Raw genomic sequence first — 16,035 nt, forward strand, 5'->3', positions numbered from 1 at the left:
CAAAAAGTAAAGGTATGCCGGAGTGGGCAGAAAATAACTTTCTAAAAGAGATGAGTATGCCGGAGGAGGCAGAACATGAGTTTGCAATAAAATGTGAAAGTATGCCGGAAGGGGCAAGAGCTAAGTTTCAAAAAGTAAAATTATGCCGGTGTAGGCAGAAATATAACTTTGCAAAAAAGGTAGTATGCCGGAGTAGGCAGAACATGAGTTTGCAATAAAGGGGGATTATGCCAGGAGGGGCAAAACTATCATTTGCATAAGCAAAATAAAAAAGAGCACACAAAGTGTTAACTACCAGAAAAGTGTGCCAGGCAACTTAGGTTTAGAAAACAACAAAGTATAAATGTAAAATTACCGAAGGCAATTCAGCCTCAACATTTTCAGTTGCATTTAGAGATTGAACTTGTTCAACATCTGTCTCCATAGGACGTGTCACATTTGCTTGGCCTTCTCCAAAAACATGTTCAAATGCATTGTCCCTATCAGCTGCCACATTTGTAGATTGAGGACCATCCGGAAGCCATGGATTAGGAGAAGCATCCACATCTTGTAATGTCTTGTGTAATTTTCTTCTCTTGTAAAATCGGATTTTACCTCCCAACTCTGTCTCATCAAAGGTTCTTTCACTAGAAACGGCTTGCACATCTTCCATCTGAATTTCTTGATTACTTTCAGCCTCAACATTAGACAAATCAACACCAAACGAGTTGCCCCCCTCGTCTCCGGTGGCAGTTTCAGCATCCCAAAATGCCTGTTCAATATCAGCAATATCTTCACCAACATGAGACTGCACCGATCTTCTTCGTTGGCCAACGGAAGATTGCTCAACATTTTTACGAGACCTGGCTTGTTTAGTTTTCCTTTTAGCAACAACACTTTTACGAATAGATCTTGTACTGTTGCGTCTACCCTTTTCAACATGACAAGGAGAATCAACATGTCGACGAACATTTTCAAGCATCGGAGAAGTTTGGGATTCAAAATTTAATCCTCGCTTTTTGCGAAAGCGAAATCACCGATCCATCCGACCTTCTCCTGCTGTTGATTATTCAAAATCCTATCCAATTTAACATCACAAACATTTTTCAGGAACTGTGAAAAAAAAACAAATATAACAAAGTGTTAAACTCAAAGAAAAAAAAAAGAACAAAACTTTTAGAGGAAAAACAGACAGAACGATGAGAAATACCTCAATGCGACGCTCTAGAGAAGAGCTTTCGGTGGATTTGCCAGCAATATTGGCATCTTCAGATTCACTTCCATCACCACTTGAATTGTCCGGAGATTCATCAACCACCCCTTTACCTCGCTATTGAAATAAAATCCATACAACAATAAATAATAATTACATCAAAACAGAAAAAGAAAACCACATTAAAAGTTGACACGAAAAGTAAAGGGCAATAAACACCATTACCTTTCTCGTGTACTCTTCGGATACAAGCAATTTCTTGACATCATTGAAATGTGGAGATTTATTACTGACATACGACAACATCAGAGGTTCACGACAATCGCCAACAATTTCAACATATTGTCGCGATAGTCATTGAACCTAGACCAAACCCAAACGATAAAGCCATAAACAAAACCAACAACACCATAATCAATGGTATGTCCGTTTATCCCTTGCTTATATATTGATTTGAAACACCTCAGAGTTCAAAGAAACACAAAGACCCCCAATTAAACTCGCTCAAACAATTCACTGTCCTCTATGTATACAATATGCTGCCACAATACCTTCTTATCAATCCTACCGCCCAATAAGACACGACCAAGAATGTATACCTCTGCTAGCATCACCGCATCAAGGTCATCTTCAAAATCTACATTTTCAGCACTCATCACATTCTTCAAATCCCTCATTTCCAAATTCCTTTTACCATCTTCAACACCAAAATATCTTCTCAAAAGACGACTGCCATTGGTTTTGTTATATTTAGCATAGAAAGATCTAGGAGGTTCAGTAATTGATAACCCATTGACTCTCTTAAATGATTGGTCCGTAAATGTCACAAGTTTATCTTGTATATTAAAATGCATTTCATTGGTTTCGAATGTGAACTTCCGACAACAACATAAAGTTTACCAAGATACCCGACATTTTTATATTATGCAATTCCATAAATTTCCCAAAAGGACGATTCTTCAAAATTACCAATTGTTCTTTTGTAAGAAATTTCTCAACAAATTTAACAAACTTTTCATCCCCTCACCATACAAAGACTGATGCGTGTGTCTGTCCACTCTTCTGGAGGAATATAATAGTCAGCAACTTGTCCAAATTGACGTCTCATGATTTAGCACACTGACATGAACAAAACATAAAATTCAATCAGGAAAAAAAAAGGAAAAAAAAAACACATAAAAAACATTACCAACAAAAATACATTAACACAATGCATTACGAAAAACGTAAAAGAAGAAAAAGAAAAAAAAAAAAAAAAACAGAAAACCCTATTCAAATAAAATACAGACACAAACAATTGAAGGAAATAACTTATCAACAAGTAATAAAATAGTAACTAATAACTTACAGATGAAATTGAAACCCCACTAAGAGAAATCAATGAAAAAACTGATAAAGATGATATAGGAACCGTGACAAAGCAACTGCCTTCTTCAGCTTTAAAATGAACAAATGAAAATAAAAAGTAAATTACAAGAAGAGCGGGCAAATATATATTGAACAAAAAATTTTTTTAAAACTGCACACGTGCTAACCACGTGACAAAACTTATGCCGAAAGAGGCATAATGTAAGTGTGCTAAGAATAAAAGTTTGTCGTTGTGGGCATAACTGTGTGGCTTTATATAGAAGTTCAAATTAGTCGATTTTAAATTGGAATAACTGTTGAAACGATTGGATTTCAATTGAATGAGGATACAGGGAGTTTTGCAGTTTTTTCTAAAAAAAAAAACCAAAACAGTTAGTGAAATTTGAATTGAAGTAACTGTTGCAATTATTGACAAAAATACAAAGAGTTTTTCAAAAAAAAAAAAGAATTAATACATTTTCAATTGGAAGTAAATGTAGCAATACCTATTAGAGATATTGGGAATAAGAGTCACTTTTTCATTATCTTTTTTATTTCTAACGAAAAAAAACTGTTACTACGAATTTAGAAGTATGCCGGAAGGGGCAGAACTTCTGTTCCCAACGGGCAAACTTATGCCGGAGGCGGCAAGCTTATTTGGCTTGACTTTTGCATATTAAGCTCTTTGGATTTCAATTGGATGAGGATACAACAAGTTTTGCAGTTTTTTTTTTTTTTTTTTTAAACCAAAAACAGTTACTCAAATTTAAATTGGAGTAACTGTCGCAACTATTGACAAAAATACAAAGAATTTTTCAGTTTTTCTTTCCATTTTTATTTTTTTTTAAAAACAAAACAATTAATACATTAATTGGAAGTAACTGTCGCACTTATTCGAGATGTTTTGGAACAAGAGTCACTTTTTAATTATCTTTTTTATTTTTAGGAAAAACAGTTACTTCCATCTTAGAAGTATGCGGAAAGGTAAGTAACATCCGTTCACAAAAATGGCAAAAGTATGCCGGTTAAGGCAGACTACAATAGAGACAAAGCTTTGAAAAAGTGAAACTTCATTATATGTACGAAATGAAAGACCAATTTACATATACATCATTCGAAAAAGGGGGAAACATAATAACATAACACTTGCCGTAAATAACAACAAAAAAATCAATTCACTTTCCTAACTCTTCTGCAGTACAGTATATATCTTCAACAGCAGAACTCAACCGTTTCTCAACTGGAGTACTGCTCGGTGTAAGCAAATACCAATTAGGATAACCATCATCTTCTTTGTTTCCATCTTCGCATCTCGGACGTTTTCTACTATCTTAACAGCAGCTGCTACTTCATTTACATTTTGTGATGCTTCATTAGAAGAAAACACATAATCTCCGCATTGAAAAGCATCATTAATTGCAGCAACTTCTTTAAGTGCTTCTTTTTTTTGCGCGGTCTTCATTTTCTTTCACAAATTCCTTTTCAAACTGAGAAAGAGTTTGAGTTTTATCAGACAGTTGACTTGATGAAGAAACAGCAGCATCACAGAGCATATCGAGCATGGGAGAGGTCTCATTTTTTGTAGACCTTGCTTTACAAAGCATATTCTCCATACATTCCTGCAAATCTTTTCCAAGATGTGCATCTAACTTCACCTCATCATTCACTGAATAACCCAAATCAGGTTGTCTTTTACCAGATGCACAAGCTTTACAAGATTTGTTTTCGCTATGCAGTCGAACTAAACTTTCAACACAATGCATCACATAATCAAATTTACTTTCCAAACTGTCAAGTCTACTTTCTAAACAAGTTCTTTTAGCACTTTCAGAAGCTGCTACACATGACTTTGTTTCATCATGTACACGAACTAAGCTATCCACAGCATTAATCGCACCAACAAATTTTTTATCCAATTCTTCGAAACGGCTATCCAAAGACTACAAAACAACGAAAAAAAAATTTAAACAAAGAAGAAAAGAAAATGAGAATAAACAAAAACAACGAATGCAACATGCAAAGTATACATATCATATTAACAAACTCAAAAATAAAAAAATAAAAAGCCATACCTTTACTTGATTGACAATTGTAGATCGTTCATCATCAAGTCTAACCGATGTGGGATTCGCCAAGGCAAGCCTTACACTCACCCCCCGGGGCTTCTTCACACTAGACAAAACACCCCGTAGAAATTGATCAATAAAACAACACATTACTTTTGATGCCATTAAATTAATGTTGAACAAGTATTAATGTTGAACCGGCAGAATTGAAGTCTGAAAATGAAAACAGTTTGCCGGTAGGGGCAGAATTCAAATATGAAAGGAGAAATGTATGCCGGAAGGGGCAGATTTTAAGTTTGCAAAACCAAAAAATATGCCTCAAGGGGCATAAACTTTCATTTCCAAAACCAAAACAGAGAAGACTGCAAAATGTGTTACCTACTAAAATAAGTCTCAAAATGAGAACAGTATGCGGTAGGGCAGAATCGAAATATGAAAGGAGAAATGTATGCAGGAAGGGGCAGATTCTACGTTTGCAAAACCAAAAAGTATGCCTCAAGGCATAAACTTTCATTTCCATAACCAAAACAAAAGACTACAAAAATGTCTCCTACTAAAATACTCTACCACAAGGCCTCTAACTCGTAATTCAGTTAAACAACCAAAAACACAAAAGGCAAAGTACAACTTACATCAACTATCTGAGAAGTAACTTGAGATGGCAAAACCGCACGGGAAGAACAAGGGCCTGAATCATCAGGAAATTTAAGTGCAACTGGATAATCCAGCATCTCTTGTTCCGTACCAACAACAACAGCATGGACAATAAATTTCTTGAATCTCTATAACACAATATAAACACATCAATTAGACAAAAACACAAAAAATAACAAGAGGGAAAAAGAACCAAGAAAAAGAAGCATCAACAAAAAGGAAACACATACTTTTTCAGCATGGAAGAAATTATCAGTAATAACTTTATAATCAACTTGCTTTGAAGGACCCCAAGACAACATACGAGGAGACTTCAGACCATGAAAACTTGAAAACCCTCGAAAGATAGGAAAACCTCCAACAACCACACATTTAAAGCGTAAGGAAACCACTAATCATATAACGTGTAGATGGCATGCTCTTGAAAGTCTTCACACAACCACGAATCGACCGTACCAACCAATTAAAACTAAGAGAACCCCAAGGATAAGACACTCGAAGATTGTCATCATCAATTATCTTCATTAGATGACCTTTAACAACACATTTCTCATTACGACCCAACAAAACCCTCTCCATTATATAGACCTCAAACAAGTCTAACAGATCACTAGATCTTTCCCAAAAACCACCAAGACGATTACTTGACTTGATCCGTAAGAAACTCTCGAGATCACACAACCTTATTCTATCCCGATTTGGAAAATAAAGTCTCAACAATCTATTTGGTCGCTAGACACAACACTAAAATCGCCAACACAAGAATCCAAACCAATAATAAGACGGAAAGACTCAGAATCAAATACACACACGCGATCAAATATCTTAAACTTTAACGCACTATCATTACTAGATGAAAGTTGCGATAAGATCAAGCAATGGAAAATACTATCACTCGTGGACATCAACCAAATCCATAAACTGTCCAAACACACCCTTTTTCAACAAGTCCAATTGAGAGACACTCAAAAAGGACAAAATCAAACTCCGAAAATGAAAATCACCACTCCACATGCCACCTCCTTCAACCCAAAGTGTTCAAACTTAACCAAGGGATGTTCCTCCTATAAAAAAAAATTAATGTCAACGTAAAACCAAGAATTTACATAAGAATAAACCAAAAATGAGAATGAAAATAATTAACATATACCATAATACAAAATCAGCCCCTAGACTGGTACACAAATACCTGCATAATAGAAGAAAGAACCAAAACACATAAGATTGCATAAAAAGCCAACATTATTAACAAAACAACACCAAAAACACATAAGATTGCATAAAAACCAAAATTATTAACAAGACAACACCAAAAAACCAAGACACACATAAATTAACTTAATTCATGAAGTTATGCCGAAATGCATAACTTTATGCCTAAAAAGCATAACTTTAGTTTCAAAAACCAAGAACCAAGAACGGACCCGCATATGTTGCCTCGTACAAACACAATCTTCATGAAAACACAAAGTTACTAAACAAAAGACAACACCAAAAATCTTAAACTAATGTTCAAAGTAAAAATAAACATATTCAACACATTGAAAACCAAAAAACATACAAAATAACTTCATTCATACAAAATATTACCATCAAACTTCAAAAAATGCCAAAAATTTTTTCCTATAATCAGGAAAACATATAAACTTTCATAAAAACCAACATTATTAACAAAAAAAAAAAACCAAAAAATCAAAACACATACAAACTAACTTAAATCACGAAATTATGCAGGAATAGGGATAAATTCAATTTCAAAAAATAAAAATTCTGCTGGAACAGGCATATGCCGCCTCGCACAAACACTTTCTTCACAAAAACCAGATTATTAAACAAAAACAACAGCAACAACATAAAATAGCTGTTCACAGGCAAAACTTCAAAGATTCAACAAAGAGAAAACCAAAACGCATATCAAAATCAACTAAAACATATTACGACATTCATAATACGACATTCAAAAAACCAAAATATAACATGGGGAACGAAACTAAAGTTCAAAAAATCATACGTACACTTTAACAAAACACTATAATTTTAAATAAAAAAGGATCAATTAAATATAAAAAACGACGAAGACAAAGATATCAATTCAACAAACAACAATTTAACATAAAAACAAATATTGAAACGAGCAAAAGATCCAAATTCGTACCTAAATTTTAGAATAGATAAGACAGACACAAAACAGGAGGAGGAAAGAAAAAAAAAAGCAAAAAAAAGAAAGGGTTTTAAAAGGGCAATTCGTCAAAAAAATTCATAGATAAAGACCACCCCAAATAAGGGGCATTCTTGCGAATTGCCCTTTTAGAATTAGCTGATTTTGTCGGGCCGGTTGGGCGGGCATTAAGTGCACATGACAAATTTTGCCCAAAAATGACTATTTTACAGCGTGTGGGTCTCACTTCTTTTACCCTCTCATCATTGATATTTCTTTATCCATCGCCTCCCTTCACCCATCAGACTTCTACTTTCACCCATCCATCATTCCTCCTTTTCCCTTCTCTATTTCTCTCTAATCCTTCTCTATCCCTTTGGTTGTGGACTCAACTTCTTTTAAGCACAATTCGTAGGAGTTTGCAAAATTATTTATGAGGCAGTAATGTATAACTATCAATTCAAATTCAATTATTTTTATTCTTATCATTATACTTCTTCATTTCAAATGACTTTAATTAATTAATTACAGATAATTTGATTTTAGGACATTACCAGTTTTTTACAATGCCTTGTTCTGCTATTAAAATTTTGTGCAATCAGATGGCTTGAGTCAATGAAAAAGTTAATCTATATTTATCATTATACTTCTTCATTTCAAATGACTTTAATTAATTAATTACAGATAATTTAATTTTAGGACATTACCAATTTTTTACAATGCTTTGTTCTGCTATTAAAATTTTGTGCAATCAGATGGCTTGTGTCAATAAAAAAGTTAATCTATATTTATATCTACCTATCTATATATATATATATATATATATATATATATATATATGTAATTTTAAAAGCATGAATATAAATGTTGATTGACAAAAAATTCTTTTAATATTGAACGACTTTTGTACCCTTTAAAAATTAATATATCTCTTCATAGAGATGTATTATAAAATCGTCATATTGGCTTTGCCGTAGTATTAGAATTATGATAATCAAATAATAACTATTTTGTCCAGTGTAAACTCTATCTATAAAGGGTAAAAAAAAAAAAGATCACTAAGGGTCTTCTTGCTTTTAATATAACATGAATAAATGTCTTTTATGTGGATTGTGATTAATAATCATATCCGCTAAGTAGGGCATTTTTAACCTGAAAATTTACTTAAGGGCCATAGGGGTCCAATAAGTCGAAGGATGACAAATTGTAAACCATTTTCAATATGTTTGTGGTATTTTGACCCTTTAACGTTTGACGTTTAAAGGCATCGCACAGGTAAAAAACGTGTGAAGTGTTGATTCAACAATATTAATTTTTGTGCCCTTCAAAATTATCATTTTGTAATAAAATTATTTCATATTGGATAAAATTGGAGTACTTGATAATTATTTTTAGAATATATATAAGCTATAAGTTTATTATTTTAAGTGCGAATTTCATAGTATTTGACACAAGATATATTTGTGCAAAGCACGAACATAGAGACTAGTAGTATATTATAAAAGCACGAATAATTTACGCTAAATGTTGAACGACGAAAATATCCCCTAAATGTTGATCGAGTTTTATACCCTTTATTAATTAGACATCTCTATAACACTAATGTACAAAAACGTAAAAATATTTCATTAGTTGTTTGTATAATCCAAATCAAATTATAGTATTCAAGTCCAATTTAGAATCGTATTCTTGGTATATTCACATCTTGTAGTCCTTTTAGCTATTAGTTGAACTGCTGGATTTCATTAGTTTTTTACTACTACATATTTTGAAGTCAACTCAAATTCTTATTTCGAAGAACTTTTGATAACTCAGATTAGTTAATCTTCCCGGTAATACAGGAACTCTTTTACAGCATTATGTCAAATTTGTAAGGGTATGAATTTTTAAGTATCTAACTCCTTATAGAGTTTCAATTCAATTAGAAATTATTTCAGATTTTGATTTATATAAAATTGCATCGTGGGCCTTTTTCCTCTTCTCGGTCAGTCATAATTTCGAGTTCGTGTCTGTTTAATACTATACTGGAGTAGCTCTTGAGGAACTAAACTTCATCATTCTTAACTTCTATACTTTAGGCGCATGAATAAGAAAAGGTAAACTACTTTGTTTCATTAAAAATTCTCATTGCTCGGTTTTATTTATTTATTTGGTATTGTTATATTTGGTATTTTCATAGTAATCAGAAGATAATTTTCATAGTACTAAAAAAAGGATTCATTATAAAATCTTGAAAGATTATTTTTGTTTAATCACATAACTTAAAAAATCTTGAGATTGAATCAACAACCAGATCCAACAATCAACTTTATGTATTCTTTTTTAATTTAATAAATAGAAAACATATATGCTTACCTAATGATTATACTTGGTCTATTACTGGAAAAAGAAAAATTATTGTTACACCTCGCATTTTTGCCCGTTTGGATAGTCCGAGTTAATGGCGGAACGTTAAGGACAAGGTTAGTTTCCGGTTTTGTTGAATCCGCGAGTCGCTTATAAATATTATTGTTATGGAAATTTAAGGGCAAACTTGGAATTGGAAACTTTTATGCATGACTTGTTGAAGAAAAATTGGAGCTAAAAGTTGGGAAATAATTTTCATGAAATGAAGCACAAGTGTATACTATATATTTGTGGAGTGTGTATATGTATGTGGGTCCCATTATTTATGGCCATGTGATTATATGAATGGACCAAGGCTTATAATATAAGTCATCTTTTGATTAAAAGAAAAAAAAAGAAGAGAAAAGAAGAAAAAGACATGAAGCATGTGCATGGTCATGTGCACATTTTAATAGTTATATATATAAAATATATATGGACAAAGATGACCATGCAAGCCTAAGAATTCATCTTTCATGACTTGGAGATTTCTAGAAATTTGAAGAAAATTGGAGAAAGAAAAAAGAGGGAGAAAAACGTCCAAGGAGGGCACATGACAAGTCATGTGCCTATAGATATATATATATATATACATAAGTGATGAAGACATGGGACTTAGTCATTATTTTATAAGGTCAAGAGAATTCAAGAAACATGGAGAAAGAAGAGAGAAAGGGAGCCGGCCATAGGGCTGGCCGAACCCACCCCTCAACTTTGATCATGGAAAATTTTTCTTTCCATGTTTTCCTACTAAGTGAAAGGTCCTTATTCACATAAGCTAGTTGTTGGAACAAGAAAATCCTCCGTTGATGCTATAACTACTTCTAGCCGAGAAGAGGAGTTGTAAGAAAAAGGTAAGGTTCTATCCTTCTTTACATGTTTTATAGGTGATTATGCATGTTGTGAAGTGTAGGAATGAATGAAGTTCACAAAGATATGGAAATTGGAGTATGGCCGTGTGTGTACATATGTATAGCCGTGTGGAGTGTGTTGTGTTAGAATAAGAAATTAAGTGTATTCCACATGTTTATGTGTTATTGTAATGTGTAGAGAATGAAGGAAACTTATGGAATGTTGCATGCTAATGTTGGGCCGTGTAGGGTTTGTTTGGTATGTAAGGAATGAATTGACGTTATCTAGTATTTTGGTTTCGTCGTTATGGATTTTATGACGTAAAATGAAGGGTGATGATCCAAGTTGAAGTTGTAGTTGTGGTCGATTTGGAGCTTAATGGGATTTCAATATGTTTTCTTGAATTTATGGAAATGATGTTACTAACATGTGAGATGGTTGACATAGTTTATGAACTTGAAGGTAGAAAATGTGTTATGAATGTCTCTTGTTGAAGATGGAGGATTCGGGTAACTTTGGATTATTATGAGTATTATGGTCTTGTTGTTGATATTGTGGCCGAGTTCCATTCTCGGGTTGTTGTTGTTGAATTGGGCCGAGCCATGTTCTCGGGACGGTGTATTTACAGGGGAAATGCTGCCGAAATTCCGGCAGACAAAGTGCTATTTTAAAGAATCAACTCATAAATGCCCCTAACTAAGGTTTGGTAAATATGACCAATTTGCAGATTTTGACGGGATTGCGACGTGAATTTGGAATAGCAAAAGGAGCGGAAAGAGGTATGTAAGACTTCACTTTCCTTCTTTGGCATGTCTTAGACGTAGTAGGCTTGAACACGGGCCTCGGGGACAATTCCTTTCCTAGAAATCCGAGACTGAAATTAGTTACTATTCATTCAGTAGAATTGAACTAGAAATGGTGTGAAATGTTGGAAAAGCTTCCTAAACCCCTAGAACTTGCATAAGAGGACCCGATTATCTTAAACCATTATAAATAACGCCATGACACGTAACATATGTAAATTATGTACGCTATCTCACTCGGCCCGAGGTGGGCCCATTTTGTTCTCGAATGTCCCTATCACCTCGTTTGACTTGTTTTGGCGTAGAATCCTAAGGAAATCCTCGACCCTTGTCCCGTTGTCAAACGATAAGTACGTATCATCCTAGTGCAAGTGTATCCATGATGAATGGGATCTTATAGCGATAACTAGGAAGCGAAGACGAGAAAAGCGCCTACGTTAGATATGTAGGCGATATACTTTGCTATGAAAATGAAAATATGAAGATCGTTAAACTATTTCTGGATATCCCAATTCTATTGTAGGTAATGACCATTCTAAGGACCCTAAATACATGGAATTATGCCTTAAGACTCTAGATTGATGCGTGCACCCGACATACGTATATGTATATGATAACCGAATCGAGCGCTATATAGACGATAAATACACATGATATAAGTATATGTATATGATAGCGAGAATCGAGCGCGCTATAGACGGTAAATATATATATGATATAAGTATGTGCATGTGACAAAAAGAATCGGAGCGTATAGACGATATATGTATGTGATATGAATATATATATGATGAAAGAGCCGGGGGGGGCGCTATAGACGCCGATATATATTTACGGGGAAGATGGAGATAAGGGCGAGTAGCGTTATATACGCATATCCACCGATCGGTTGGAGTATGGCACATGATATCGTCCGGACGCGGGATGCCGGACGCGGGATGTGCATATTATGGTTAAATGGATCGGCTGCCGACGCCTCGGCAATATAATATATTCTATTTTTTATGTATATATGTATATATATGAATAAGGAAAGCTAAGAAAGCACAGCATCTGCCCAAGGGCACTTATATGTACAGGTTACTCTTTTATCCTATGATACGGTCTATGTTTCCATACAGTTATTACTCATGCACAGGTTACAGTTTTTCCATGATATGTCTCATATGTACAGAACACTCTTTTTACATGATATGTTCTACGGCCCTTACCATGTCGTTACTATTCATGTCTTACATACTCGACATTGCTCGTACCGCCTCTTCTTCGGGGCGCGTTTCATCGCACACACACACACACTCGAACAGAGCTGAAGTTAGCATAGAAGATGTCCAGCGGAGTTGGTAGGCTCCACTTGTCCAGGAGTGCTGCCGAGTCAGAGTATATGTGCCATGATGACTTGTTCAGAGTTAGAGACTTTGCAGACAGAGTCGTGGGTATAAGGTTGTCATGTGTAAACGGCTGCAATGGCCGATATGCTATTATGTTTCGTGTCACGAGTCTTATGCGATGTCAGATTTTACTTATGGAAGAAAAAAATTTCTATGTGTTCATTACTTACTAGTTCATAAGTTCATATGTGTAATAAGAGTTAGCGGGTTCGCTCGGCTCCAAAGATGGGGTCGGGTGCCTCTTATATATATATATATATATATATATATATATATATATATATATATATATATATATATATATATATATATATATAGTAAAGAAAGAAAGCACACACACACACACACACACACACACACACACACACACACACACACACACACACACACACACACACACACACACACACACACACACACACACACACACACACACACACACACACACAAAGTCGGGGTGTGACAATTATACTCCCTCCATTTCAATTTATATGAGGGTTGACTTATTTGGGGAGTCAAACAACTTTTTCTTTGACTCAACTTCAAACATAGATTTTTCTAATATTTTATAATAAAATTACATATTTGAAAATTACATAAAAAGTACGATAAGTTTGCATAATTAATAATTCACAATATATGAAAAGAGTTGGAGAAAATCATAGTAAAAAAAGAGTTGTTTGACTCCCCAAATAGGATTAGACAATATCAATTTATTTATGACCAGTGTTTTAAAAGGCGTTTTTGGGGCTAGCCCCGGGGCGGGGCGTACCAAAAATGCCCTGGGGCGATGGGTCGGGGCGAAAGTCCCCAAAGGTGTACGCCCAGCAATTCGGGGCGTACGCCCGGGCGTTTGGGGCGAGTTTTTTTTGTTGGGGCGTGTTGGGGCGTAAGCCCAGAAAACTTCTTCAAACTAAAACGAAATTTGTTAAATAAGTCCTTAATATAATGCCCAAATTCTCAAAAGTCAACATGTAATTACTCAAATGTTTTAAAAAGGAACTGAAGCATTAAATTTAAGGGTCAAGACCTTTTTTTATTGCTAGAATGCCTAATATATATTCTTTTTCAATTATTTATCTTGTCTTCTACTATCTCAAAAAAGTAACGAGCAGTCACTTGTACTTGTAAGTAGCGTATAATAGATTGTTCTAATTAGTTTTTTTGTGAGGGTGGAGTATATATATATATATATATCACTTATTTATAGTTTTCTTCAAATTTTTACGCTATTTCACCTATTTAAAAGTATTTATTATAATTATATCATTTTATAAAATACTAAAAAATTAAAACCCCATGGGGCTTACGCCCCGTGCCTCGGGGCTTACGCCTCACTGAGGCAGACGTAAAACGCCCCGCCTTACGCCCTCGCCTTTTAAAACATTGTTTATGACTACTAAGTGTATTAGGATGTGCTCAATAGAACATGAAGCATCAATGTACCCATACATTGAATTTTCAAAGTATTATTTTTTGGAACCCTCAACCAAAAATGAACAAACGGAAAGAAGAGAAAAGACCCCTATTTGGTCGAACTACTACTGTGAGATAACCTATTGTTGTTGAACCATCCAAAGAGTAAAGAAAGTCCCAAAATATTCAATGAAACTACAAAAGAAAGAAGATTATTAAAATCAGATAATATTGCTACTATTCACGAATACACACGTGAGAGCTTCCTCGAACTTCAAAACGCTAGTTTTTTGAAATTTATTTACACCTAATTTATTATTTTTTTCATATAAATATAAAAACGTGAATAATTTTACGCTAAATGTTGAATGACGCAAATATTCTCAAAAGGTTGATGGACCTTTAAATATTTGTTTAATAAAGCAAGTTAAAAGTGGATATAATTGTCCAAGATGAAATTCTTTTTCAAGATGGCTTTTTAATTGGACTTAATATTCATATCCTAATTCATTCAGATAAGCTTTGGAATGCTGTCCTATTTAATAAATAACTAGTATAGGTACCCGTGATGCGTGGATTATTTGAAAGAAAAAAGAGCAGAGAGAGATAATAGAAACATATGTATATGAACCATGTGTGACATATTACAAATTTTATTGGATAAGTCTTATTACATACTAACATTTTCTAGGGTATGGAGCTGCTACTACTTTATTACTGACCATTTCTTCAAACAATATACAATCTTTTATACGCCAGGGTCAATATTCAAGAGCATGCAGCACAAACCTGGCGATAATTGTGGACATACTCTAAAGATGAATGAACCTCTGGAAAGCGATATTGTTTATTGCCTTGATTTCAAAGGGATTTCTTAAAGCAAATAATACCTCCATCTTCTAGATGCAAAGCCAAAGTAGCGCATAATTTCATTTATTTTTTCGGCGTATTTAAATACCTTTACATAACTGGACCGAAAGGATTTTCACTCTTTAATCAACGAATATTTATTTGACGCAGAAATTTATGAATCTAGAATGATAATTAGCTAGTGTTTGTCATAAATATAAAAAGGCATAAGAAGTGGATTTGCTCATCTGCATTATGAAGCTGTGCGCCAAAATTTTTAGCTATATCTTCGTACCAATAGACTTTTGAGCCCCATGTGATGTTTCTCACACTCTGATGAACAACCATGGATTGCATATGAGGAGGGTGTTAACTGTTCTACATTGGTTGAGGGATAGGTTATTTGCCTCCTTATATGATCTTGAGTAATCCTCGCATGAGCTAATTTTTTGGATTGAGTTAGCCCCAAGGTCAATTTTTAATCAGTGTGAATAATCATATGCATTATCTCAAGAAGAAACATGATCTGGATTTCTTAAGACACTTTTTAGAATTGCATATGCACTTCGAATGCAGCTATAAATATTGCAAATGTCTTCTCTCCTGTAAAGATATTTCAATTAACAGACTTCAATCTGGACATAAAAGCTGTCATGGGTTACATATTAAACGCACACATTGATAGCAATAATGTGGTAGATGCAACTCATTATGAGGTTTGAAGTTATTACATTTCTTCAAACTGCTGATTCATCAACTTAGATCTTGCTTAAAATAGTACTTCACCCTTCTTTGTAAAAGCTGCATCAATAATTAGAAAATAGCCAATCTTTGGACGCTACCTAAAACCTGTATGCATAGTATAACTGTCTCAAACCAGGGATAGTGTCAAGTACATGTTCTTAGTCCAACTACGTTAAAT

At 34.1% G+C, this 16,035-nt stretch overlaps 1 protein-coding gene across 1 annotated transcript; it reads right to left on the reverse strand.

Annotated features, from left to right (window-relative positions):
• Positions 1 to 3,662: 3,662 nt before the first annotated feature.
• Positions 3,663 to 4,770, reverse strand: LOC132066551 (uncharacterized). The gene is made up of 2 exons (XM_059459847.1): positions 4,612 to 4,770; positions 3,663 to 4,479 (listed from the first exon to the last, which is right to left on the reverse strand). Exons 1-2 carry the CDS (start codon positions 4,768 to 4,770, stop codon positions 3,970 to 3,972), a joined length of 669 nt encoding a protein of 222 aa, XP_059315830.1. The 3' UTR covers positions 3,663 to 3,969.
• Positions 4,771 to 16,035: the final 11,265 nt, after the last annotated feature.

This window comes from Lycium ferocissimum, chromosome 8 (genome assembly GCF_029784015.1).
Source record: "Lycium ferocissimum isolate CSIRO_LF1 chromosome 8, AGI_CSIRO_Lferr_CH_V1, whole genome shotgun sequence".
NCBI lineage: Eukaryota > Viridiplantae > Streptophyta > Magnoliopsida > Solanales > Solanaceae > Lycium > Lycium ferocissimum.